Raw genomic sequence first — 27999 nt, 5'->3', positions numbered from 1 at the left:
CTGGGATTCTCATTTTGTGATTACATGAACTGAAAAAGAAAAACGGATGAGAAACTCTTGATTCTTGAAGGGCAGTGGATAATGTAAAGCTTGGACTGAAGTTCTGTGCAAGAGTTTTCTTTTGTCTTCTTTCCAGGTACAGTCAAGTTTCTAACTCTGCCTGCCAGTCCTTTACCTTTATTTCCTCTTGTGGCTTTTGAATTCCTTAAGTTATCTTTCCACTTAAGGCTTACTCGGTTTGTTTTGTTGCACTGACAAAAAAATCTGCAGAGGATTATTAAATGCAAAGACACCACCTTTGGCTCAGGAAATCCCCAAGCTGCTGTTGCTGGCAGCTGAGGGAGTGTTCTGGAGAAGCACTGTTCCCTCCATGCCTGCCCTGTTGTAAGAGTGTTATCTTGGCTACTACTAAGAGGCATGAGACTGGGTAGATCATCTGTAGTCTGACTCAGTGCAGCCCTTTATTTGTGGGTTGTGTTTTTTTCCTCCCTTTTTTTAAGTTCTTACTGCTGAACGGCAGTCAGGCAGCAGCGATGACAAGATTAGCAATGTGCTTTAGCTAAGGCCTTGCTGCATTGGCAGTGCAAGAATCACTGGTGTTTGAACTGTGCTGCTGGGCCAGCAAGCTCAGAGTTAAAATACTACCTAATTTAAGCAGAAGACTTGTCTGTGTGCATAGGCTGAGGCAATGCTTGAATTAACATTGCAGTGAGGACAGGCTGTGTCTTATTTGAATTTATCATTATCTTCAGCTTGGGATGGTTTTCTTCATTTCTTCAACTTTCCTAAGATTTGTTTTCAAGGCTAAAGGCTGCACTTTTTCTTCTAGGTGACAACGGTAAATCAGTTATTCAGCAGTGCAGCTGCTGAGATTTGCTGTTAACTGAGCTTTACCACTTTAAGGGTCTTTGGGTTGCCTTTCACCTGGACAAAAGAAACAAAGTGAACATCCATTTTTATTTCTGCTAAGTGGATTTACGTTCTTTGAAATGCCTTTCTCTCCTATGGAATTGACTCTTGGTGTTTTCCAGAAAAAATGTGGTCATGTGGGTGAGAGTATACTCCTTTCCTTTCCTGTGACTTATTTTTCATAGTGAGGACTTTTACTGACCTGGCAAGACTCTTCCTCTGTGATATTCTGCATAATACTTGACAGTAGATGTTATAAGGTTCTATTAATGCAGTGATGAATGGAGAAAAAATGTTCTGGTTTTGCCTATATCACAGTATACTGATTGCATTTAACTTGAGGGTATAATCATGCTGGTGGCTGGTCACTGTTATGACTGCAGTGCTTTTTACCCTTGCTGAGGGGGGGAGGAGGTGTCAGTCTAATGTGCAAGGGGGAAGAAACCTGCAGTTACCGTGTTTACCTGAGAACAGTCTTTCCCATCAGGAGAGAGAAGTTGATTCTGGCTCCAATTCTTCATGGTAGGAAAAAAAATGGAGCTATTTTTAGCATTTTGAACCTGTTCATTATCATTATCCTGAAAAGAATTTTGCCCAATGAGTGTTGACATAAGCTCTTCTGAGCTGTGTCTCAATGCTTTGTGTCTCAAGTAAGATTGTCTTTATCTATCTATTTCAATACCTTTGTTGTTTAGCAGCAAATAGCTTTTGTAAGATATTTAGACCATTGTTCATCCCTTGTGCATTACAGAGGTGCTGTCATCAAGACAAGAAAGTTCTTGGTCTCCTGGTGAAGGCAATTCTTTTAGCTGACAATTCAGCCCTTATTTAACTTCCCTAGTTCCTAGAGTAATTGGAAATCCTCATCCCATTTCAAGCACTTAATCAAAACACATTTGGTCCTTTGAGTATTGGCGAAAAAGAAATATGAAAAAACTGTTGGATCTTTTCAGGAATTTTCTCATTTCGCTGCAAGTGTCAGCTCATGAATGTCTTTAACCTGTCAGTTTTCATGGAAGTTTTCTTAGGCAAAGTACCAAATTCCCAACAGTAATTTGTAGTGTATTCTAGTACTGTTCCAGCCTTTGGGTGTAGAAAATTCCTGAGGCACTACACAGGGGATATAGTAGTAATTTTCTCTGGTTTCTCAAAGGCAGATGCTAGGTGCTGTTCACTAGCTCCCTGTTAGGCATTAGCAACCAAAGTGGATGGAGCACCCGAGAGGAGGGCATCACAAAGCTGACCATAAGTAATTCCTTCCGGAATTCATGGCTAACATCAACCACTTGAAATGCAACATAGACAACATTTCACCAGCTGAGTTTGCTTGGAACTTGTTGATCATCTTTGTGGTTCATGAAGATGGAAGATTATCCATAGAAATAGATTTACAACAAGGTGAATTAGGGGAGGATGTGAGCTCAAAGGTTTTTCAACGACACAGCTCTGCTCTGGAAGCTATGTATTGTATTCTTCCAGGCCAACTCCACATTGTCATTCATGTCTTTTGTGTATTCCTGATGTGATTAGAAGTTCTGTTTTTTTACAGTGTACCACAAAGAAGTCTGGTGTTGAGGTGGTTATTTGGGAAACCTTTATAAAGTTGCAGGGTACAGAGTTTTTCTTCTACGTGTGCTGTGTGTGTGATCTTCCAGACTCAAAAGATACTGGGGTATCAAAAGAACTGGGGTTCTTTGAAGGCAGGGCGGTTCACTCCATCAAATAGTAATACATGTACCTAATTGATTATAGAGAAAAGCTGCTTACAATAGATTTTTTCTGCAAAATAAGTAGCGCTGTCTATTTGTGAAAAGTCCTGTGCAGTTTCCCCTGTCTTCCTTCCCCCAGCTGAATAGAGTCCTTTTGCATCATTGGTGGGATTTTTTCCTTCTGAAATATTTTCATGCTTTTCCTCTGATTTTTGAAAGACATGTTTTACTGATTATCCTCCAGCAACCTCAAGCCTGATGAAGAAGCACTGTTATTATTTTTCCATGCCCACAGGGTTTATTCTGCCTGGAAACTTTTATAATGAATGTGCAGGGATAGTAAATATTTCTTTTTTTTTTTTCCTCTTTTTTTTTTTTTTCACCCTTTAGATAGCTAGCTGGAAAAAGAAGATGGGAAGTCTGCTTTTAGTACAAATACTTGGTGGGGAGGGGAGCAGTAAGACAGAGAGAATACAGGAAGAAAATATTATGACTAGTATCTCCAGATCTGATCTGTTTGTTCTAGATTATTTTCCATTTTCCTAGCGTTTTTTCTCATGGCTAATTGAGCAACATCAATGCAGTTCTGCAGGCCTCACTATGGAATGGCACTGCTCAAGGGCTGGAGTTTATTGCATGTCTTTGAGCCACGTTATAAGGGGAAGCTGTTTGTTTTTGCAAGGTCAGGTCCTAATTTTCCACTGTGAGCTATAATTTCTCTTCATACCTGATATGAGATCTGAATTCTGGTTTTGGGAAGGGGAGGAAGAGAGTCTGCCAGGACCAAATACTGCTCTCCATTTTTCTTAAGCACAAAATCCCAATTGTTTCCAGTTTTTAAGACCTTTTTAGTTTACAAGTCTGGGAAGTGTCCTATTTGCATAGAAGATTAATGTGAAAGCTTTTGAATAAGTATAAATTCATAGGTGCTAATAATATGCTGATTTCAAAATGTTTTATACATTGCCTTTTCATGAATTCCATTCTCTCAGTTCTTGGCTTCTGTCACTAGGATGTGGGAGGAGAATTGTTACCAGGGAATGAAAGAAGAGATAGCTTTGTTTTCACTCTAGGGATACATGTATTGTTTCAGAATATATTCAGCCTCACTTTGTTGGGTTTCCGTAAGATGGATTTACAACGTTTTTAGGGTCCCACACACATTTACTGTTTTTCTTTAGAGATCTCATGTACAGCAATATTAACTTGCTTTTGAGCAAGACTTCCTTCTCGCAATACCAGAGTAATGTTCTTGTGAGTGAGGATTCTGATTTCTAACCTGTAATTACATTAATATTTTTGCAGCTGCTGAAAGCAGACTGAAAGGTTTTAACAAAAGGCAGAAAGTTTGACAAGTTGTAACCTGCAAGGGAATCTCAGAGCCGGGAATGTCAAAGCTTTTCTAGATAGGTGTTGAATGCATATTACATAAAAACTTGGCATTACTCTTCTGAATGAGTTTAATACACAGTCAACATAGTATAGTAGAATAGAAAATCTAATGATCAGACACATGTGTATACATAATAACCTCGCATGCTTAATTAAATGGTAGACAAGAAGGGTTTGGTGCTTGATGTCAACTACTGATTAATCAGTGTTTTATGGCTAGCTTTTTTGTTTTGCTAAGCTGTGAAATCTGTTTGGTGTTGTTAAAAGATTTGTTTACAAACAACAATGAACTAACTGTATAACATCTTGTAAAGTGAGGGCAGCATTATTTCATTTTATAGATAACATTGGTTTCATGAGAATCTACTTCAAAGGGATACATCCAGCGCCTTTGAAAATCGGCGTACGTGGGCCCCTGATACAGGAAATCATTTAAATGCTTTCCTTTTCACATGAAATAAAAAGTGTGTATAAAGACTTCCCAAAATAGGAATGCTCTCCTGTAACAGGGTTTCATTCATACTGCTAAATATGGCTTAAGAATGTAACTTTAGATGTTGGATTTAAATATATTGACCTATGCTCTTTTTTTATTGAAACTGAAATAGCTGTAAATGTTTTTATTTTCATCCAGACATTTTACCTAGCTGTTGTGGGTGAGAAAAAGTTTTCTGTTGGTGAATTTAAATAAATTTAATTTTCAGTTAGCAACCTTTTAATTAGTGATTCTGGTATTGAAAAAAAAAAATACTGAATGTCCGTGTTTGAATATATATGCATTATAAACTTCCCTTCCTTCCAGCCCATAGGGGTAGACTGGGCAGCAATAAAGCTCAGTGAAATTCCCTCCGAAGCTCCTACAAAACGCCCAAACCAAGAAGGTTGCGACTGTTCAAACCTACTACCTTCATTAGACTCTCCACCCCTTGTCCCTGCAGACTCAATTGTAGGGTTTAACCTCATAACAAACTCCATCCCTGTGCTGCAAAGCCAAGTACTGTTTGGTTACTCCTCTGTTACTTAATCACAGCATGCTTACAGCAACTGTGTGGGGCCCAAAGGGCTCGGTTTCTGATGTACCAGGGTGTCCTTTGTCCCCAGGGCAGGTGCTGGGTTCCCTGCTGGGGCAGCTCTCAGCCCACCCTGCGGCAGCGCTGCTAGGGACTCACCCTGACCAGGGGTTTCACACACAGCATAGCCCCTCTGCAGCTTCCTTTGGGTCCCACAGGTGGGGTGGTGGCATGGCTCCAGGCCTCAGGGCTTGAAGCAGACCTGTCCCAGCTCTGTCGAACTGCCCTCTCACCCAGAGGAGCGCTCCGGGGTCCTTCCAGCTCTCCTGTTAGCCAATTCCCTTCGGCACCCTCCTACACATGGTGGGTGCAGTGCTCACACCGCCTTACAGCAAGGCACATTCCCTTCTATGAGGTGGGAGGAGGTGGGGGTCAGTGTGCAGTGGTACCTTTGCTGCAGCTGCTGCTTCATATTTCTTACCTGATTGCTCTGCCGTGGGCTTCCCCATCAGCCACAGCCACTTCTGAGCCTCCTCTCAGTCCTTGCCTGGGCATTTTTCCCTGTTCTGCAAGGCTGCAGCCCCTCTTCTACCAAGAACCTGGTGATGATTTCCGGTGTATCTGGCATGCAAGTTCTGGATCAACTGTTAGTTGTCTATCCAAAAAGTCACAAAAAGCAATATGCTTCATATCCATTTTTACATTGAAAATCTGGTACTATATACAGCTAGAATGAAATTAGTTACAAGCTGGAGTTAGATGTTACATGATACCATACCCACCTATTCCGTGTGAAAATATATATACAAATTTGGGGGCTAACTTCAGTGGCTGGACAGCATTGATATGCTGCTTGTATGCTGTAATAATGTTCCATTTGCACGTATCTTTAAAGGAATATATTGTAAGCTCAATCTTATTTTATGTTGAGCATGGGATCTAGGCGTAGCACTACTTTCTTGATTTCTTTTTCAAGGGCAGTTGTGTAATACTTACAGAGAATTTCTAGGCCTGTGTTCCTGGTGTTTTGTTGTTAGTCTATTGATGTTGTGCCATTTCAAAGGCAAGAAAAGAAGCTCGTTTCTAGGCAGCCCCGGTGTTCTTCAAGTTTCTTCGCATGTTAGTACTACCTGCTTCTCTGCTCCGTGTTGGTCTGATCTACAGCATGCTGAGGTTTAGTGAAAGAAGTTGGGGTCTGGGGGAGCCAATGGAATCTTAAAAATTAATTTAAAAATGTTTTTATCAAAAGATATTAACAGATATGCATTTTGCAGTGTATTTTTTTATTTTATTAAAAGAGAAAGTGGTGCTGGTGGTTTGCCTTTCACAGGTTTTTACTTCTTGGGCAGTTAATATTTTAACTGACCCCACCTCCAGCAGCCAATTTGGCCTTTTATCATTAACAGCTCTTAAAGAATTATATAAACGGAATTGAAGATGAAAAGCACCTACCACGTTGTGAAGCCAGCCATTGGAAAAGTTCAGCACTGTAACAGACAACACTGCTTTAAGAAGCTGAATTTTTAGTTTCTTTTGTTGAGCCCTAAATTGAGTTAACAATTCGATGCAAGTGTAACAGTTTAGTTTCTAATATCAAACCTGTAGTAATAGTGTGGTTCTGTGCAGGACCCTGGTAGCAGGCAAGTACTGGCTGTGGCATCTCCTCAGTTTGGAAGATTTGATTTCTCAGATGAGAGGGCATATGGAGGTCCAATGTGAAAGTCTTACAAAATTTCTCCTTTGCTGGGGTATCCAAGTGCAGAGACCTTCCCTTTTTATATTTTCAGTATTCTTCTACAGCCTTTTTTCCTGAATATTGATTTTCCTCTTCTCCCCTTCCCCTGTCCCTTCTAAACTTATTTGTAGAAGATGTAACAGTCTTACTCTGTTGCTACATATTTCCCCCCCCTACTCTAGTTCTGTACTGTGAATTTTCTGTTCAAGGGAGAATCACAGTTATGGTTGATAATTTCAGGTGTTACTGAATAAATTCCTCAGGCCTGATGGCTTAGCAGAAATGTTCAATTGGATAAAGTTTTTTGGTTTGGGAAGATATGTATTATGTGTTAGTATCAACATATGTTATTGGATGCAATTCTGAAAGTATTAAATGGAACAGTATGTCAGAGATGGTGGGACCAGGCGTGGGTGCCAGAAATTGTTGTGAGAAGCAGTTGCCGATGTCTGTAGATGACAGGGAGAACTATAACCCATCTGTTCTGAAGCTGTGTAGTGTTTCAGAGGTAAATCTCTGCCAGGTAAGAATTTCGTTTCAACACCGAAGAAGATAGCAACTCCAGAGGCTCCAGAAGAATGACCTGGTTGCAGGTCTTTGCAGAGATTGCAGTATAATTTTGAGTACCAGAGGACTTCTCGTAATTCATTGTTTTGGGGTTTTTTTCGGGGCATAGCTTGGTTTAGTGCTGGTTGTCACAAAACACCAGCATATTGCTCTCTGCAGTCAGTCTGCAGCAAGCACTCCTGGATGATGTGGGCAAAGGCTGATAGTTAACTGTCAGAGTAAATAGTCATTTGTCGTGTAGTGTTGATTGGATATGATACCAGAGGATGATATTTGTTGCAGTTTGTTTTAATCTTGTTTGCACTCTGGAATGCATAGAAAAGATTTCGTTCATAAAAGAGCACTCGCTATTTTTTTAATTACATGATTGTTATGGGTTTGACTGTTAACTGGTTCAGGAGAATTAATACTTCAACAGCAACTGAAGTTAGTTCATTCCAAAAACAAACATTAAGTAGCTGTGCTGGAAGAATTAGTCCTTGAGAAAGCATTTACAGGTCATTTCATAGTTGGTCATGTTTGCTCAGCCATTACACGTGTTGGAAGTTTTTGTTGGAAGTGGGCGTTTTTATGAGTAAAATCTAGATAAGATGATCTAAAATGCATGCACTACATAACTGAATTTACCTAATTTAAATGTATATATTATTAATATGTAATTTAAATATATGTATTACATGATACCATCTCTTAGTTTTCGTAGATAATCTCTTACTTAATGTCAGTGACTGCAGTGGGAAGAAAAATGGACATGTTGATTCTTACCAACATGTTGACAGAAGGTATCAGAAGCCCTGCGCTCACCTTAATGGTCTCCAAGAAAATGCTTGTATTCAGGCCAGCTGCTTTTTCAGCATTGCCATGTGTAGTCACAGGAAAACTGACTGTAATGCTGGTGTAAAATTAATGGCAGCTCAGGAAGTTCACAGGCTTGCAGCTCTTGTCCTGTAGGATCCCCACCATACTAGTGTGCTGTTGAGTATTTGTGATAGAGTGCTATGTGGTGAATATGAATTCTTTCGTATTTTTGTAGAACTGAGTGAGCTTCCCAAGAGAACTGGGGGATGCATGATTATTTTTTTTTTCCAGTGTGCTAAGTCTCATGAATTTTATTGGGAGTCATATGATGTCTGGATGGGATTTAAAGATCTGGAGAACTTTCTGAGTTTTTGCTTTTCATTTTCCAGAGGTGAGTCCTTCATCAAAATGATAAACTTCTGCTGCTGTTTTCAGTGACTCCCACCAAAGAATGTGATTAGATCTTTATCCTGAGGGTAATCAGTCTGTAGTTTGAGTTGTGTCTTGCTCCCAAATACTTCACTGTCACATGAGTGGCAGTAGGCTTCTGATAGCCCAGGAGTTCCCAGCAAGAGGAGGAGATGAACCAGCAGGGATGGTAGAGGTCAGGATCACGGGGTCACTTTAGGACTAAATCATCTGAAAACTGGATGCCAGAACAATGTGGACTAAACTGAAGGGGACATGGTCTGGCAGAAAGAACAAAATACACCATGTTAGGAAACTGAGCGGAAATGTAAGTGTGAGGGGATGTCAGGATCAACTGCCTTTCTTAAGTTTAATGCAGAATTTTGGTATTGGAGAAGTCTTTCCCACCCACACTATGTGGGTGCCTTGCTTTCTGGCTTGTTCATGTTTAAGAGTGTTGTAACTTGAAAACATTGGTGTTCTTTGAAACAAACCTTTTGGAAGGAGACTGTGTTTTGGGTTGGCAAACGTGCGTTTTGGAGTTTTGATGTGGGTCTGTTGCAAGCATCTTCCTTTCCTGTTCAGTAGGAAGCATCCTGTCATTGTCTCTGCAGATGTGTCATGGTAGGGGCATGTTACTTGTTCTCACTGGGGGTTACGAAGGCCTCAGTTTCCTTTTAATTTTCAGGATATAAGATACTTGTGGAGAATCTACCTTGGGCACAGGGCTGTGTGCTCTAAAATAGCCTTTCCTGTAATCACCATACCTATTTGAGTCCACCTTCCTGGATACTTAATATCAATTCCACATTCTGTATTTATTGTACATTTTAAACACCACTGTGTTTCTCCTTTATTATTTATGAACTGTTTTTCAGGCTTCTTGTTTTGTTTGCTTATAAAAATAAAATATGCCTAAAAGGTTTGAATTCCATCCCTTCTCCTCTCTTGTAAACAAAACCAAAACCCACCCATGCACAAAACCCAAACAACAGTGTGTGTCTAGCACAGCAATTTTATCTTGGTTAGCAGTTCCCCTTTGCACTCAGTTAGGTTGCCTGGTTTTATTTTTTGGGACAGACTGATGTTAGCTATTGGGAAAACATAAATCTCGCCTACAACATAATGGAGGCACTGGAAATACTTATCATAGTCCTGTTGCATTCTCTGATGTTGGTTTAGTTCATTAGAAGCATGGTTTGTTCTCAATTCTTTTTTCAGTTTTGGAAAAGGTGAGAGTGCTGAGTGGTTTATCCATATATTCTGTCCACAGATCATGGCTAAAACTTCTTTCAGTTCAAACAATAGTGCTGACTGTAATAGCAGTATATTATTTACTGCTCTTCACTTGCCTCTTTGGTCTCAGCAAAAGCAAGAACCTTTGATGAAATGCTTATACTGCCTCTGCTGGTGCTGACAATCCCCAGCTGAATTCTTTCCCATACTTTGGGGTGACACAGTAACAGCCCAAACGTCTGCTTCCTAGTTATATTTTTAATCATACTTTGACTGTCTACATTTGTGTCTGTGCTCCTTGTGCCTTGTTTGTTCTTCTGCATTTCTTTCTTTCTTCTCTTGCAAGCTGTGCAGGATTGACCTCCTGCAGTTCAATCAAAACAGAGGAAATGCAAGCCAGTACCTCACATAGAGACAAATTTTGCCTCTGATGCAATTCCAGCATGTTTTTCTAGGGAAATTTAAATGAGATGTTTTATTCATACAAAATCAGTATTGCTCTGTTCTTTTCCAATTCTAATAGTCTTGGATGAGTGAAGGAGTCTGCAGATTTAGAGTTATCTCAAGAGCAGTAAGTTTATATGTAAGTTTAATATTTCACTGGACTACAGTACTGAAGATTAGAAACTTTTGCAAATGTAACATGGTTTATATAGAGTTGCTAGCAGAAGAACGAATTTGAAATTACTGTGGAGGATGTATGATGTTAGAGTCAAAAGCATGGAAACCAAGTAAAGATGCAGTGCAAGAGGAGCACACAGGAAGCAGGACAGACAGAAACTTTTTTTTCTTGTCTCATTCCCAACAGAGAATCAGAGCAGGAGCTTCTACTTCAGCACCTGCTCTGACTTCCTCCTTTGGTAACAGGCCTGGTTATTTTTGTAACCCATTGTGTTTGTTTGGGTTTTTTTCTTCTTTTCTGGATTTGCAGAATTAATGAGTTCACCGGTATCACCTTGAAACAGCTTTATTTACTGAGTGAATGTTATGTTGTACTCTCTTAACATCCCAGGAACAGATTTACAGGTGTTTTTATATAATTGCAGTAGTAGATTATCGTTGCACTTGAGTGACCATGCTACTTTGCATGCAGACAGCTCACTTTAGGGGTGTGAGGATAGCTTATAGTGATTTTAATCTTCCTCTGAGGAGTTACAAGGTTTACTAAATAGTTAATAGAGAAATAAACTTAGAGGCAAAGATGGTAAATAAATAATGCAAGATCAAACAAATATAAGTGACAGAGATGGGAACAGAATTTAACAGTGCTCTCACCTCCAGTCCTGTAAATGTGAACTCATGCTTGCTACCTTGCCCTGAGCTTCCTGCCCCTTCCCATGTGGCAGCGTAAAAGTGTGTGTCTGTCTGTAAGGCATCAACACTGGGGAAGGGATCTAGATTTAAACTTGCTTCATTCACCCGGCATCTGAAGTTAAAATTACCACAAGCAACTCTCTAACCCATGTCACTGTGTAGCTGCCCAAGGGCTTGTACAGGCGCTGAACACAGGGCAGCCTTGGCTGGCAGGAGAGAGAAGCTAAAATTGCTTCCTTTGGTGTGAGCTTAAAATGTTTGTGCTTAGTTCGGTGGAAACTTATAGAGGAGCCTAAGGACATCATTATTACAGTGTAATTAAGTCCTGTTAGTTTAATTATATAGTACGCTTTAAAGCCTTAAGAAATACTTGCATAGTATTTTGGAATGAAGCAAAAATATACATAAAATAGTTAACAGTGAATGCAATTAGTTCAAGATTTAATATTGTGTTTAAGTAAAAAAAACTGCAAGCACATTTTTGAAAAATAAATTGTGATGTAATTTTGCAGAGGATTTTTTTTATATGTGACAGTAATATACAAAGGATATAAATTGTTTGGTTTTAGGTTACAATATTTAACTGTTACTCTGTTACCTGCTGTGGTTTGGTATTGATTATGGATTCCCTTACTGCCATGCTGATTTAGTACAGTGTATGTATTTTTATTTTTCCTCATTTGCTTGCCCCTCCTCTGCGGTCTCTCTGAGGATAGCTCACCTTTCTCCCAAACTGTTGCATCTAACTTGGGAAGTAATTCTGTCAGTGTGATTTATTTTCTTTTACTTGGGCTTTCTTGTTATAATGTTCTGGTTTGGGGGGGTCTGGTTGGTTGGTTGTTCATTTGTCTTTTCAGAAAGGAATAGAAGTAAGCACCTAAGCACTCCTTGGGTTTTTCTCTGTGACCCTCTTTATTCCTATTTAACTTTTTCTGTTAAAATTATTAAGTAAGGGATTTGTTACAGCCTCATTAAGTATCTCTTAGGATTAGCTTTTTGCTATCTCAGGGTCGTGAGACAAATCCTACCTGTTTTAGCCACCACACTTGTGTGAACACATTATTTAATTGACCTGTGACTTGGGCCAACTAGGAGTTTGGTCCTCCCCCCCATCCCCCCTTTCCCTGCAAACTGTATTTTATGACTTCCAGAAGCACAAACATGCAAAAGCTGCCAATCCCAGAGAAGTTCTTGGCAAGATGACCTGGTTAAAGAATAAGGAACCACGGCTATTTACTATATGCTGTTGATAATGGGAAAACAGAAATAAGAAGGGGTTGTCAGAAAAATGGATATTCACAAGATTACTTCTTATGTCTTTTTCCCTAGGACAAAATCACTAATAGAATATACAAAATTAAATCATTTATTATGGTATGCATTTATAGAGTTCTTTGAGTTTCTTTTTGATGATAATCCACTTTCTTTGCTTGCAAATAACTCTGGATTTAAACAGGACATTTCAATCTCCTGTCTAATTTCATTTATTCGTTTTGCCTGTGTAGAAGAGAGTTTAAGCTGGTTGTAAATTATGTGGGCAGACAATTTATGTTAAAAAGGGAGGAAATTATGTGTTTTAGAGGTAACCTAATGGAGACTGTGTCTATTCATGCTATTCATGGTAGTTAAAGTAGACTGAAAATTCTGAGATTTTTTTTATATAATGTTTTATAATCTTTGCCCTGAAAATATTAGGATTCTCAAATTTGCTGATTCTGTACTCATGCCAGGAAATGTCTAGCATCTTCTGCAGAGTAATGTATTACCTTTATTTCATTGTTGAGGTAGTTGACACAAAATTCCTCATGAAACATTTGCACTTGTGTGATGTTCCTGTGCCAGTTCACTGGCATCTGCTTTTTCTTATATGTTTTGTGATACTTCACTACTCGTCATTGCCTGGGGAACAGAGGATCATGTATTCTGCCTGTGCAAGACTTACATACAGCGTCTTCCAGGATTTAGATCCAGTAGTTATCCCAATAACTTCAGTAAAAGCACTTATTTTCCAGAAGTTGATTTATTTTTTTTACAGTTTTTTTAACTTAGCCATGGCAAACTACTTGACAACTTTAGTGGGGAAAAAAAACAGCAGTCATTTTACTTAAACAAATAAACTTAGTTAATGGTAGGATACTAGTGGAAGTTGCATGCTAAAATACTGCATTGTGTTGTCTCTGTTGCTTAAACTTACTGGATATTATTTATTGAGTGATACCATTATGTCATTCATTTATTTAATGTGTAGATTGAGTGAAGTTTGCTGATACCAGTGATGAATTTAGCATAATAAAGTTAAGCTAATCACAATGCCAAGTACCAGGACGCATATCTTTTGTGTTAAAAAATACACTTATTTGTAAGCAGCAGTAAGATATATAGTAACCATAATGTACTGACACAGCTGTATTTATAAAATAGCTTGAATAAAAGAAATCTAAACTACTTAGTTGATTTTTTGGGCACTGACTTGATATCTAGCTGGTCATTGCTGGATGGTGTTTTATTAGATTCCAGTCATTAGCAAACAATATTTGTGGAAGTTTTTGGGAGGAAGTATGGTATAAGAATTTGGATTCTTGCTGGTAGAGTTACTGGAATTCTTTACAAATCTGTAATATGCATTAACTGATATAGTTCAGTAGTTTCTCCAGCTCTGGATTTTATAATACAGAACAGAAAACTAGCTTAGTATGGGAATAGCCAGTGAACATTGATTGTACTGGTTTGGGCAAGTTCTGTAGTTACAGAAATAAGCTGATGTGAAACTGGATGGGTATAATCAGATATCTTCTGAAAGCAACTGAGATGCTTGCAACATGAGGCAGAGCAGCTGTCAAAAATGTTCTTGTGCAAATGTGGTTATCTTTATTTTTGGACTAACCAGCATTTTGTCTTCACAGCAGCTATACTTCTGAATGGAAGTGGCTTGCAGACAGAGCTAGAATTGGCAGCCGTTGGACATGGCTTCAAGCCCAGATTTCAGAACTAGAATACAAAATCCAACAACTAACTGACCTTCACAGGCAGATACGTGCCACCAAGGTATTGTCTGTAAGCTCATAAATGGGCTTTTCAAATAATCTTTTGACAGTGTTTCTTGTAATATTTATTTATTTGGTTCATTGTTGTTGTTTGTTTTGCCCTGGAGTTCTTGTATCCTCACAGGCTATCGCATGCAAAGGTTAATGAGAAAGACATCAGGAGCTAAAAAGTATTGTACCCTAGAGGCACCAGTACAGGACTGGGAGTTGGGAACACTTACCTTCCTATCTGTTACAGTTAGTGACTTTGTTAGTGACTTTCAGGGGCACAGCACAAGGTACTGTATTTATCACACTAGTTTTTCCCTCTGCCAAAGAGGCAAGATTTGGTTTTCAGGTGGGGTGGTTGGTTATTCATTTTTGTGTAGTGGGGTTTCAGGGTGGGTTTTTTTGTTATTTACAGTGCATGTTTATTCTGAGGATTAGCTAGTTAATGTTTGTACAGCACTTTGAACAGGTCAAGGATTAATTATTACTAAAATTCCAATGTGTGTAACTCATGTACTAGTTTTTGTAAATCAAACTGGCTAGACAGTGGGAAAGTCACATTCCTAAAGCGTGAATAATCTATCTATCAATTTAATGGGTTCCCCAAGTCATTCTCATGTACAAGAAGCCAAAACCTGTGATAATTGTGGTGGTGTTATAGCAAGGTGTTTTAGAGGACAGCTCTTTGGGTCTCCATTGATGAGCCTCATAGGTTGTCTGATCTCTGCTGGGGTCAGATAAGCACAGATGGAGAGGAGCCAGAAGATGCTTTAGACTTTATGTGGCTGAATGTGAGACGTAGAGGGAATTTAAAAAGAGAGGGAAATCACTCCAGAGAGCATTTCCCTCTGATCACATAAAGAAAAATTATTCCTTCTTCTCCTTTTGCCCTCAAAGCCTTTCCATCTTTGTCTCTCCTGCTCACAACTTTTCCCTAGTCAGTTTTTTTCTTTAAAAAATATTTTTTTTTTTGAGCCTTTGAGGGTCTGTCCTGGCTCTGCCCACAGAAGTGAAAGGAGATTTTGTATTTTGGTGAAGGGTGAGAATGCTTATATATTAGTGTTGTCCTAAATACCAGGTAAATGCACACTGTTGTACCCAAAAGCAATCAGCCTTAAGGGTGGCATAGGTCTCATGAGCTGCAGAAGATGGAGAAGTAAATAACAGAGAAATGAGAGAAAGGACATTCTTTAGTCATGCATTTTCTTCGCATTAGGTGGTATGTTGGCTTGGAGCCTAGTCATCTTCCTGGTGGAGATCTTTAGTGACATTCCTTTTTGCAAACTTCATGCCCCTTTTACCAGCTGCAGTATTCAGTATTTGGCATTGTGTCCCATAGTGAAGGTAGACACGTATTTCCGTTGGCTGTGGTGTTTTTGTATATGTATTTGTAGTACACCAGTGCAGCAGCAGCTACAGAAGGATACATGGGCTGATAGAAGAGCTCTTTGTTTTCATTTAGTGGCCACAAAGTAGTTACACAATAATATAATAAGAATTTGTATGCTGTGTTTAATGGTTTCAGAGTGTTTTTCGTGTGTTTTGAGTGGAAAAAAATGTGATTCATAGCTAGTGAACAATGATTTCAAGCAAAACACCACTCCTCTAACACTGTAACACAATAGGAAGGGAGGTGGTTAACTTGTGGGTAGTTTCCTGGCCTACTACATTGTGCATTGTGTCTTGTCCATCTCTATGCACACAGAAGTAGCAGCTCTAGATCTTTGAGAGTCCTTGCATTTAAAGAAATGCCTACCTGCAAAACAATTCCGTGAAGGGGGGGAGGGGGGGGGGGAAGTTCATTGATGAAACATACTGGTTGTAACTCATTTAACTTATAATTCCTACATAGTCAGTATTAGTCTTCTAATTGTTTGCTTTTCTTCTTTTCTCCTGTGCCTGTTCTATCTCTCCCTTTTCATAGAGTCTGTAATTTTTCTCCTTACTTTTCTGCTTTCCTCTTTCTATGCTTGGTCAACAGGATTCTGCAACTTAAAAAAAAATAAAATTCCAGTGAAAGCAGAGGGCGTGTCCCCCTTTTTTCACCACTTTTCCTGTGTGTCTTTCTATTCCTTCCATTTGGAATTCGTGTTTTAGACTTTTGTGAGTTATTTTTTTCGCTCTCTCTGTGGTCATGACCTATGATTCTTTTACTAAAAAGATCTAAAGATTCTAAATTCTAAAAGAGACTAAAAGCGGTTGAGCTAGCTTTTCCTCCTGTTGTGGCACATAAAAATTAGATCTATACTTGAATTTCCTTCTACGTCCTGCCTACTTTGTAACTGCTGTTGGTCTACAGATTGTAGTATTGCAGGATTGTAGTATCCTGTCTGGATTTGTTTCCATCTGCTGTAAATGGAAAAGCAGAGACGATGGGCTACTACCTGCTAAGGAATGTGGAAAATCTAGGGTTGACTTGATGGGAATTCAGAATCTCTGTGCCCCTTTTGGGCACTAAAGCAAGTTTTCAAGCACCTACGTTTGTTTTTAGAGAATATCTTTGTTCTTAGCCTTGAATGTACAACTCAAACAGAGGAATAAGAGATACAGTGAGAACAGGACAATTTCATGTTTTCTCCCAGTCTCTTTGAAACTTGCTTTCATGTTTTAGGTTAAGTTGCTGCTGAGGCAGGAGTCAAGGTGTGAATAAAACTACAGGATTCTTAATTTTCCACAGCCACAAGCTGGGTGAAGTCTGTCTTGCTTGGAGAAATAATATGGGGGTTCTTTGTGTACACATGATGACAATCTTCCTTGTTTTTAGTGGAATATTCTTACTAGAAAGAAAAATTTGAGGCAGTGTAATTGAATGGTCCCATTCTTCTAATATCTGCTTGATATCTGAGTAACAGTCAGTGCTTAAAAGCAAGTAAGTTCTTTCCCTTTCTCTTTGGAAAAACCCTGTAGAGGTTTGATAGCCTTTTCTGAGTATTAAATTTATTTGCTCAAGATAATGACAAGTTAAGGGACTATTTGAGGAACTGTTTTTTACTGTTACAAAGTTATTTTGTTTAATGTTTTAAGATGTTAAACCAATTGGGATGTTACGTAGGTTTGTATTTGATACACTTTTATTTTTCTCATCTGTCACGTGGAAAACACAATGTGTGTTCTTTTCCTAGTTCTGTTTATGAAACTCTGTTATTTACCTATCATATGAAGTTATATTTATCTTATTAGATGGCATTCTAGATGATAGACCACATCAGATACCATATTTGTGCAGATTGTCTTAAAAAGCAGTGAGATTGCTAGAATATTTAGGATAGTTACCTCTGTAATGATGAAACTCTAAAAATGCTCACCTTAAAAAAAAAAAAATATGAAATTGTAAAAGGCTTTTGTTTTGAATTGTATACATGTCTGCTACATAAAAGATAACAACCTTGATGTTTTGCTTAGAACATGGATAGGAATAAGAGCACTTTATAGTGCCTCTGCAAAATTTATTGGCTGCAAAGACTATAACCAACTTCATTCAAATCAAAGGGTGGTTGTTTCTCTACAGAAAAATCTCCTCTTAAATCAACAGGCAAATGATCATATAGTTGCTCTAATAAGTATGAATTTCTGATTTGAATTTTGGCACAGATGTTTAAGCAGTGGTATAACACTAGAGTGGTTGCTGTTATAACGAGTAGTATAAATGGTGCAGCTTTCATTAATGAAGATACCTACTGTTTTGATATTTTAGCTGTTAAGTGTATTTGAAATCTAGTTTAGGGGTTCAAAGAGTTACTGGGAGGATTGAAGGGGGGTGTACCAGGTTTGACTGCCCCTTAAAAAATATTTAGGAGGGTTAATCCATTGTCATCCAACTGTGTTCAATTGCTGTTGTCTAGGGGATGGTGATCTTAGAAGAATTCCCATTTCCAAAAGACATTTTGAAGAAGCAAATACAATTGACAGACCACGAAGCTTTATTAAACGCCACAGGGAGTTCGCAAGCTGCCATTGAGAGACAGGATTCTTTGCCGGAGCATGACTTTGAAATGTCACCCAGCAGTCCTACTCTGCTTTTACGAAACATAGAAAAACAGGTAAAGTAAAATAAGAACTGAACCGTCAATGGAGCCAAATTATTTACTTGAGAAATAGGGCAGGTTCCATGGTGATGACTTCCAAAAAGGAAGATATTTTACAGTCCCTAGAGCGGGTGCTGATGAATTGAAGGGCTTAAATAACTACATTGTACACCAGGTTACAAATTAACCTTTAATTCTGACCTGTCTGTGTTACAGCTTTGTTTCCATCAAAGCAGCCACATAACAAGTTCTAATAGCTATCCACAAACCTGCTTCTCCTTTATAGTTAGGTTCAATGTAGAGCTGCCACAGATTGTTTCAGGAAATACTTGTGTGAGGTGAAAGAGTGCAGCTAAAGATAGAGGTATGTTGCACTTGAAACAAACAAAAAAAAAAAGGGCAAAAAAAAAGCCCTAAGAGAATATAGTTGTTGGTCTGCCTTTTCAGGCGTCATAGGACTGAGGAATTCCAGGTACTTAACAGGCATAGTGTAGGCGTAGCTGTGAGCTCAGTTTTGGTTCATGGTGTTCAAAACAGTCATTTCCAAGGTTAATTCCAGGAAATACGATATAGACTTCAGCAGGGTTTTCTTTTGCTAGAAAGTACATAAAGAATGTGGTAGGATCACATTGCTGAAGGAGATGCAGGAAATTTGTTTTCAGAATGAATTTATGCAGTTAGCATAAAGCAAACCTGACAAAGCCAGAATAGTGCATTAATATGTTGCTCTGCTGCTGTACATAAATTCTTAGTCATATACACCTTTTTAAAATGGGGTAAAAGTAGCTTTAGGTACTAATGCCTGTTCCTGAATCTCTGTGCCAATTTTTCTTATTTGATAGTCATACTTTCCTGTTCTTAAAATGCTTCCCCTGTTTGATAGATCTTATCCACCACAGACAGGAGTGAGGAAGCAATGAAACAGGGATTTTATATACACAGTGCTGGCAATTGCACAAGGTAAACCAAAGAGCATTTTTAGAATGTGGTGAATGACCCCTCTTTAAGTGATTACTTGGAGAGTTAAGCGCACTTTTCAGTAAGAATTTGACAAAGTAATATTAGTGTTTCCCAGTCCCTAAGTAGCTAGAAACAGAGGTCCAAGAACTTTGATGATCTTAAAATTACTTGAAAGTAAAGGTGTTCTTCATTTAATGCATCTCACAGATTACATCAGATTTCTTCCCTTTATACCACAAAAAGCTTTGGGGTTTGATTTGCTTTTTGACTATAAGTTCTGTAAATCAACCTTAACTGTGAAGGCCTGAGTTTATTCTTGTTCAATGTCAGGAATAGCAATGCTGTAGGCTGAAGTACATCCATAGATATTCCCACAGAACTCTTCAGTCCTATGCTGAAGTATGTCTTCATTAAAAACAAATAATTTTACTTGTGAACAAAAAAAAAAATCATAAAGAATGCAAAGGGACCAAGCCTGACAATTTCTGCTAATACTGTTTTCAAGTCCTTTTCATAGCTATGCAATGTTTTAAAAACGTGTATGTTTTTCCTTGCGTTTTGGAAGTCTGACGTTGTTTTGGTGCTTTTATATTCAGTAGAGACTTTGCTCCTTACAGATTGAATTCTGTTGAGATTTTTAGATCAATCTGCTAAATATTTTACTGGCATCTTGTTTGCTTTGTCTACACATTTGTAATAGACTTGCTATTTCTGTGCTTTATTATCCATCCCTGAATATTTTCTTCTGACTTAAAATTTTTACCTGACTGCATCACTTAAACGTGAACAGAAGAAACATGAGTTATAATAAAATGGAAAATATTTTTTTCTGCCTCTTTCTGCATAAATGGTAGTGCCTCAAAATGTAACAAAACTTACTGGGTAAGCTTCAGCAATTTTTGTTTTAAATGATCTTTGTTCTGAATTAAAATCCTACAAAATAATGTAAATTTTTTTTTTAAAAAAAAGTATGCCATTTCAGATACATTTAATTTCTGTTTAGTGTGCAGCACACAGTTTCCTCTAAGAAAGCTATGTTTATTGTCAGAATAGCCTTTAAGGTTTGACATTTAAAACAAAAAAATCATTGTGAAATGTTATCTGGAGTCAGTCCACAATTCATTGCTTTATAAGGAGTAAGTCTTAACAAATTTGCTGCGTTTGTTTTGGGGCAGTTCTGAAAGTCTGGAGTTTGGTGGGGTGGGGGCTTCTTGCTGATATTTTTGAGGATACCAGAAGATTTTAGCCATTCTGTCTCTAGTTACAATAGTCCTCCTGTAGTTACACTTCCTTTTATAAATTTGTCAATCTACAGTGAGCAATGAAGAGGATTCTTTTAACAAGAAAAATACTTTGAGTGAACAAAATGTACAATGGGTAGACAGCAGACTTCTTTTTTTCCCCCATGTTGAAATGCTTGTTGAATGGCCAATTAGCAGTTCTGGCCTGCAGCTGTTGTAACATCAGCTGTAAAGTGCTCTGGTTTCTTTTTAAAAACCTTCAGTTAAAATACTAAGGTCGCTAATGTGTTTTTGTGTATTACGTATTCAAATGTATAAACAATGTCCATGGCTGGTGTTTGAGGGTTGTGTTGGGTTTTGTTGGGTATTTTTTCATTTGTATAGTTGAACATAATAATTGTGAAAGAAAAACATGCCACACTTGATTATTCACAAGAAGAAACTAAATATGGTTATTCCATGATGTATGTGACTGGTATCCTAAGTAGGAAAACAACAAAAACCCAGGACCTTTGAGCTGTTGAGTCTGGATGAAAGTCTGACTACCTTTTATTTTTATTTTTTCCAGAGTGCGCAACTGAGTGAAATCATCAGCAGCCTAATTGCTCCGCTCAATCTGTCTCCGGCTTCTTCATCTCTTTCATCCAAGACCTGTAGGCACAGACAGCTGGTCAATGGCATCTCCTTCAGGTAGCTGATAGTATGGTAACTTTTTTTGAGACTAACTTTTGGTAATGTTATGTTGATGGAACTGATAATCATTACAGTAGTAAAACAGGAAAAGAGAGCTGCTTTCTGCAACCTTCAAGAAAAGTCAAGTTTTGCTTGTAAGGTAGGATTTTGTTTTCTTCTTAAAGATATCATAAAAGTAAGCAGTCACTGTAAGTGCATTTAAGTACTGGGAAGATTAATGTATCTGTGAAGTAGTGAAAGGATACAGTGGGTAACACTACTGATTATTTCATACTTAATGCATTCTGTCATCACAAGTGCAACTATTTCTGGGAAAGTGACAAACTAGACTTTACTAGATTAGTAGAATACATAAGCAATGTCACCTGTGCCTCAGCGTGGGTCAGTGTCAGTTTTTTGTGGCAGCTTCATTAATTTTAAGCACATCAGTCTTCAATACAAGGCCAAATTTATGTTTGCCAGCTACTTTTTCAGGAATTTGGAGGTAATATTTTTCCATTTGTGGTCTTTTGTTCTGGATGGATATATCTTCCAGGATGGCTGTAGCAGCTCAAAATTAATATTGTAGAAAAATGTTTCCCAGTACTACTCCATACTTCTTAGTAATTCCATCTTGTATTCAAAGATTTTAAAATGCAGTACAAGCTGTAACCAGTATTAGTCTCAAAACAGCATTAAGGTAATTCACTACAGTCCTGTCTTACAAAAGACCTAGGTATATAGGATACTTCTCCTGAGATACTGGTAATGCAATTTTTGAGGATGGAGGAGTTGCTGTTATTCATAGGTCTTAATTAAGATCAGGTGAATGAAGAAAGTGTTCCCTACTAGAGCTGGGGGGGTTTATGGCAGTGTCTGCAGCAGAATGTAATTCCCTGGCTCCAAGAAGAGCTGGCCACGCCGTCTGTCTCAGCAGCTTTGCCGCAGAGGCTGTAGTCTCTCACAAAGAGATTCTGACGAGCAGCTTGGATGCACAGCTTCTTTAACTGCTGTCTGTTCCGAAGCAATGGTCTGACTTTGCCCTAAATTTGAGGATGAAGAGTTCCTGTCATGTAGCATTCATACTCCTGACATATCAGTTGTTTACAGATAACATAGGGGAAAATTAGAAGATTCCTCTGAGTTCTGGAATAAAAATAGCCCAGAAATAGGAGGTGCTAGTAGAGATGGGTTTGTGGAAGATGAGAGTGATTTAAGCTGTTAGAAGGCTGTGTCTTGAATCTGTGACTTTTTCACGAAACAGATGAGGAAGGGTTCCTGCTTTTAAAAATGTTTTAAGGAGCATAAGAAGTTGACTTCATGATGTGACTCTGATGATGTAACTTCAAGCCACTTCTCTTCTGATTTATCAGGCACTGTCCAAAATCAGTCTTATTTCCATTTTATGAACAACACAGTTGTTTGCTCACAGGCCAGTGTCTCTTAAGGCTGATAGTTTTCTACTCATGACCTATAAAAGCCCAAAGAAGAATGGGAAGTTTTCTATTCATGACCTATAAAAGCCCAAAGAAGAATGGGAAGAGTTGGAAGATTTTCTCAGTGCTGTAGCTCTAAACTGGAGTTGGCGAGTTAGCTGTTGGAAGGGAATCTGAGACACTTGAGAGCTTTCTAGATGTCATCTTAAAAATCAGTTAAATCATTAATTTTAAGTTCTCGCTTCTTGTGTTTTGAAGTCTGCAAATAAATAGTATTCATTAAAGATGGTAATTAAACGTGATCTAGAGTGGTTATCATAAGAATCCTGCAGGGAAATTCACTGCCTCCTACTTCTTGGTTTTTTGAGTGTGTTTCATTTTTTATGTTATTTTGTTGTTGTAGTAGTCTTGTGTGCAATTAGTTGGGACAGTGATATACTACAATTTTTACTTAAGTAAATTCTTGACATTAGTTGGAGGCTCTTGATGCGAACAATATAATAGTCCATGTTTAAAGTAGGTCTAAGTGTGAGGTGCTTTGAGGTTGATAATCATGGGGTTGCAGTACTGTTGGTTACTTGGGCTATTCCCAGTGGAAGTGGTGGTACATGTACAGTTCCTGGTTGATTAAATGTGGGTAACCTTGAATTTCTCGAGGTCTAATTTCATTAGTGACTTCCTTTTTCTACATAACTTTTCTTTGCTCAATTGAATCTAGATGCCAAGATTAGCCAGATGCATTGTGTGAAGGTAAATGTTCATAGAAGCAATTCCCTAAGCTAGTGATAACCACTTTGCTATGAGGGGAGAGGAATGAAAAAGTTCATTACTTCAGTACAAATAGTGCCTGGGTGGCTTGCTGTGCATGTGTGTATCTGTGAGCAAGGTCTCTGCTCTTTAGCTACGTTACATAGCAAGGAAGGCCAACCTATGAGCTTTGTAAGAAGTGTTTCAGCAAATTCATGAATTTTACATCTGGCAATGGTTCGTTTCACTCTTCTGAAGAATCACATTTTGAAAACCCCTCAAACTAAGATCAAAATAAATGGATAACTCAAACCTTGACTGGGAAGCCTGTTTACACAAATGGCAGGAAACCCACACTTCTGTGTACTAGAGCACCAAGCCGCAGAGCTGAGGTCTCTCTGCTGCTTCTAAAAATGGAGCCATGCATTACTGCAAGGCACAGGAGGGTAAATAGAGCAGCTGGCAGAGACTGAAGAGAGATCATCAAAGACCTGGGCAGACCACCAGCACAAAGGCAGGAATCACAGAAGCTGAGGAGCTGACTGAGGAGCTTTTTGTTCTAATTTACCTGTGCAAGTTGTCTTTCATGTAAGAGGGAGGTATATGGAAGTCTAGAAGTTGGGCTTGTTACCATCTCACTTCGAGGTGGAGAATTACAGAGAAAATGTTTTTGAGAATTCAGAGAAAGTATTTTAAGAAATCTTTTGCATGGACTTTAAATGTTGTATATCTATCTCAAGCTTTAGAAATGCGGTGTTAGTGTTAAGAATGTCATACTTCAGTCTTTGGGGCTTTTCTTGGCACTTACTAATAAGTTCCTTTAAGTACTTTGTACCATCCCTCTTTTAATTAGCACAATTTTTTCATCAAGTCTGTGTTGCTTATTGGGATTGTTCTGATGTGTCAGGACAGCTCAAATTCAAGCCCATAAAGCCTTGTTACCACACCAGCACAGCATGGGAGGGTGTTTAATCACACTTTCATAACAAGTGCTTCTATTTAATAAAAATGTACTGTTAGAAGAATACTGCTTGTCAAAAAAGATTGATAAATGGCCTTGTAATAAATTCATTTTCATGTTTTGTTGTGTGTTACAACTTTACTAATAAGACTGTGACTTGCCAGATAAAGTTCATAAGAGAAAATAATAATTTCTGTGGATAAATGACCTGTTATGAACCAAGGCCAAAATATCTCCTATACTTGCACTTCTCAGGCAGTTTAGAGTTGCAGTCAAGGTCTTCAGTATTGTAAAAATAAATGCACACTTGAGTGCTTTTTGCAGCAAGCTTTCAGCTTTGCAGGCAGATGTTGCTACAGCAACAAAATAAAATCAGGATACCTATAAAAGTGAAGTGTATTCTTCCCATTGAGTCATTCCCACCCAAATGGGAGAGTGTTTTGAATTCTTACCTTGTGGTGTTCCCTTTTCTGGTGAGCAGACAGGCTGTAGGTTGATGAGAGTGATCCAAAGTTGTTATGCATATATGTATAGACTTTTCTACTGCTCTTGGCCCTGTGTTGTCACATAATTTTTGGGATTGCATACTGTATTACTAAGGATATGAGTACAGCAAGTGTGCGTGTAGGTAAGGTTGTGGAGGGATGATGCTGTAACACTGAGGGGGATTTGAAAGGGATAGACTTGGGGAAATGCAGGTAAGAGTGAGATTTAATGTTAAAACAAAGCTTTCCATGTGTTCATATAGACCCTGTCACATTGTGAGTGGAGCTGAGCTTGCATTCTTCCAAATCATCTGGGTCTAACCAGCTTCTGGGTCTTAAAGACAAACAGGCTAAGCTTTCCCTTCTCTTCGAGAGCTTCCCCCAGTTTGGGCTTGGGCTCTATTGGAGAGCTCTACTGGCATGTTCCTGGAAGTGAAATTTAATGGCCTTGTGTTGGTTAAACTAAGTGTGTAGAGTTCCTACTTTTGATACAGATGCTTCACAGTGAGTTTTAACCCCTACGGTGAATGGACTGGTTTGTAAAGCTTTACTTACGTTTCAGTTCTTGAGCAAAAAAAAGTTTGTGGGGAAATATTGACTGTAACTTAAAACTCATAGGTGTTAGAAGTGTTAGAAAGAGAGTTCTTGAATTTGGAAAAAACAAAAAAAAAACATTATATGCTTGACATTTGTTTTCATGAGCAGAAAGGTGAGCAGGAACAATAAACTTCCTTTGGTGACCTAATATGGAATTAATCAATAAGCAAACAGCACATACATGGTTTTCTGAAACAGTGTGCTAAAACATTTTAGTGTTTATAAAATTCCCTTAGAATTAGATAGTTAATGCTAATCAGTGTAAATCTTGGCCTGTACATGTGGAGCGTATTTAACTTTTTGTATTCCCTCCCAATAATGAAATTGCAGAGCTTCAGACAACAGAGAGGTATCCTCTTCAAGCAGCTGGTTGCTTGATCATCAGCACATCAAGAAAAGAAGAAGAGACAGGACAAGACTAAGATCTCTCTCCATGGCTAATGTGAGCACATCTGCCCGAACAAGGCCACTTCATAGCTTCCAGAAGAGGAAACTCTACAGAATGCACAGGGGCTGTTACTGGAATCAGCAGGTAGGCCCTTGCCTCTCTCTTCAGGAGACAAAACCAAAGAGTCCAGCTGCTGGAGTCTGCATGTGTCTTTTCTCGTATGTCAGAAGAATCATGCATGCTGTGCTAGTTATTTTTTACGTTCAGGGAGCATATATAGTATATGTGGAAGGATACTAGATGTGTCAGTAGGAGCTCAGAGTTAATGAGTTGAACATAAAAGTTCAAGATTGCTCAGAATCCTGCTTTTCAAATCAGTTTATTGTATGACTGTCTTTAAAGCCTTTATACAGTCTAAGAGACAACTTGAGAGCTTCCTTGGGAGGCTTGACTGCTGAGGAAACGTGCTACAGTGTAAATCAGCTGCCTGCTTGTTTTCAGAATATTTGTTTTAGCTACAAGAAAGTTTACACAGCTGGTGGCACATTATTTTCTAGGAAATTAAATTGCAATATCTTAATCTTGTTTCCATTTTTGCTGTTCCTGATTAGTTATATTGTCTGTTTCGTGACACTTTATGAAAGCTTTAAAACTCTTAACATTTTCTGCATTACAAAGGAATTAATATTTTACAATAGGAAAAAAAACCTTGTGCAGGGCAAGGCATATCTGTTCATGTCTGATATTAATAGCATATTGGTGGTAAGAATATATAATGTGTTTAGTTGTGGTGCTTAAAGCAACAGTCTAATTCGGGAGCAGAGACGGTATGAACTCATTCATAGAATCATAGAATCATAGGGTTGGAAGGGACCTCTGGATATCATCTAGTCCAACCCCCCTGCCAGAGCAGGGCCACCTTAAAGCAGGTTGCACAGGAACGCGTCCAGGTGGGTTTTGAATGTCTCCAGAGATGGAGACTCCACCACCTCCCTGGGCAGCCTGTTCCAGTGCTCTACCACTCTCAAGGTAAAGAAGTTCCTCCTCATGTTTAGGTGGAACTTCCTATACTCAAGTTTGTGCCCGTTACCTCTTGTCCTGTCACTGGGCACCACCTGGCCCCATCCTCCTGGCACCCACCCTTTAAGTATTTATAAGTATGGATCAGGTCCCCCCTCAACCGTCTTTTTTCCAGACTAAAGAGACCCAATTCCCTCAGTCTTTCTCACCTTCTCAGAGGTGTTCCAGTCCCCTAATCATCTTGGTAGCCCTATGCTGCACCCTCTCCAGCAGTTCCCTGTCCTTCTTGAACTGGGGAGCCCAGAACTGGACACAGTACTCCAGATGCGGCCTCACCAAGGCAGAGTAGAGGGGGAGGATGACCTCCCTTGACCTGCTGGCCACACTCTTCTTGATACACCCCAGGATGCCATTGGTCTTCTTGGCCACAAGGGCACATTGCTGGCTCATGGTCATCCTGTTGTCCACCAGGACTCCCAGGTCTCTTTCTACAGAGCTGCTCTCCAGCAGGTCAGCCTCCAACCTGTACTGCTGCATGGGGTTATTCCTCCCCAGGTGCAGCACCCTACACTTGCCCTTATTGAATTTCATAAGATTCCTCTCCGCCCAACTTTCCAGCCTGTCCAGGTCTCTCTGTATGGCGGCACAGCCTTCTGGTGTGTCAGCCACCCCTCCCAGCTTTGTATCATCAGCAAACTTGCTGAGGGTGCACTCTATCTCCTCATCCAAGTTGTTGATGAATATATTGAACAGGACTGGACCCAGTACTGACCCCTGGGGAACACCACTCATCACTGACCTCCAACTAGACTCTGCGCCCCTAACCACAACCCTCTGAGCTCTGTCTTGCAACCAGTTTTCTATCCACCTTACTGTCCATTCGTCTAACCCACTCTTCCTAAGCTTCCCTATGAGGATGCTGTGGGAGACCATGTCGAACGCCTTGCTGAAGTCAAGGTAGACCACATCTACCACTCTTCCCTCATTTATCCATCCAGTCACACCATCATAGAAGGCTATCAGATTAGTCAGGCATGATTTCCCCTTGGTGAATCTGTGCTGAGTACTTCAGATAGCCTTCTCTTCCTCCACGTGCCTTGAGATGACGCCCAGAACAAGCTGTTCCATCATCTTTCCAGGGATGGAGGTGAGGCTGACCGGCCTGTAGTTTCCCGGGTCCTCCTTCTTGCCCTTTTTGAAGACTAGAGTGACATTGGCTTTCCTCCAGTCCTCAGGCACCTCACCAGTTCTCCAGGACCTTTCAAAGATGGTGGAGAGTGGCCCAGCAATGACCTCTGCCAGCTCCCTCAGCACTCTCGGGTGCATCCCATCAGGGCCCATGGACTTGTGAATATCT

The 27999-nt window shown here is 39.2% G+C and overlaps 1 protein-coding gene across 1 annotated transcript in view; it reads left to right on the top strand.

Annotated features, from left to right (window-relative positions):
• Positions 1-27999, top strand: part of KANSL1L (KAT8 regulatory NSL complex subunit 1 like) — a 63913-nt gene that overhangs the window by 4599 nt on the left and 31315 nt on the right. The window contains exons 3-6 of the mRNA XM_082484330.1: positions 13982-14123; positions 17953-18150; positions 20905-21026; positions 25565-25766. Coding sequence (XP_082340456.1) covers positions 13982-14123; positions 17953-18150; positions 20905-21026; positions 25565-25766 — 664 coding nt within the window. The remainder of the gene's footprint in view (positions 1-13981; positions 14124-17952; positions 18151-20904; positions 21027-25564; positions 25767-27999) is intronic.

The sequence above is a fragment of the Vanellus vanellus genome (genome assembly GCF_965231255.1).
Source record: "Vanellus vanellus genome assembly, chromosome: 5".
Lineage (NCBI taxonomy): Eukaryota > Metazoa > Chordata > Aves > Charadriiformes > Charadriidae > Vanellus > Vanellus vanellus.
This window is presented reverse-complemented; position numbering and strand designations above follow the sequence as displayed.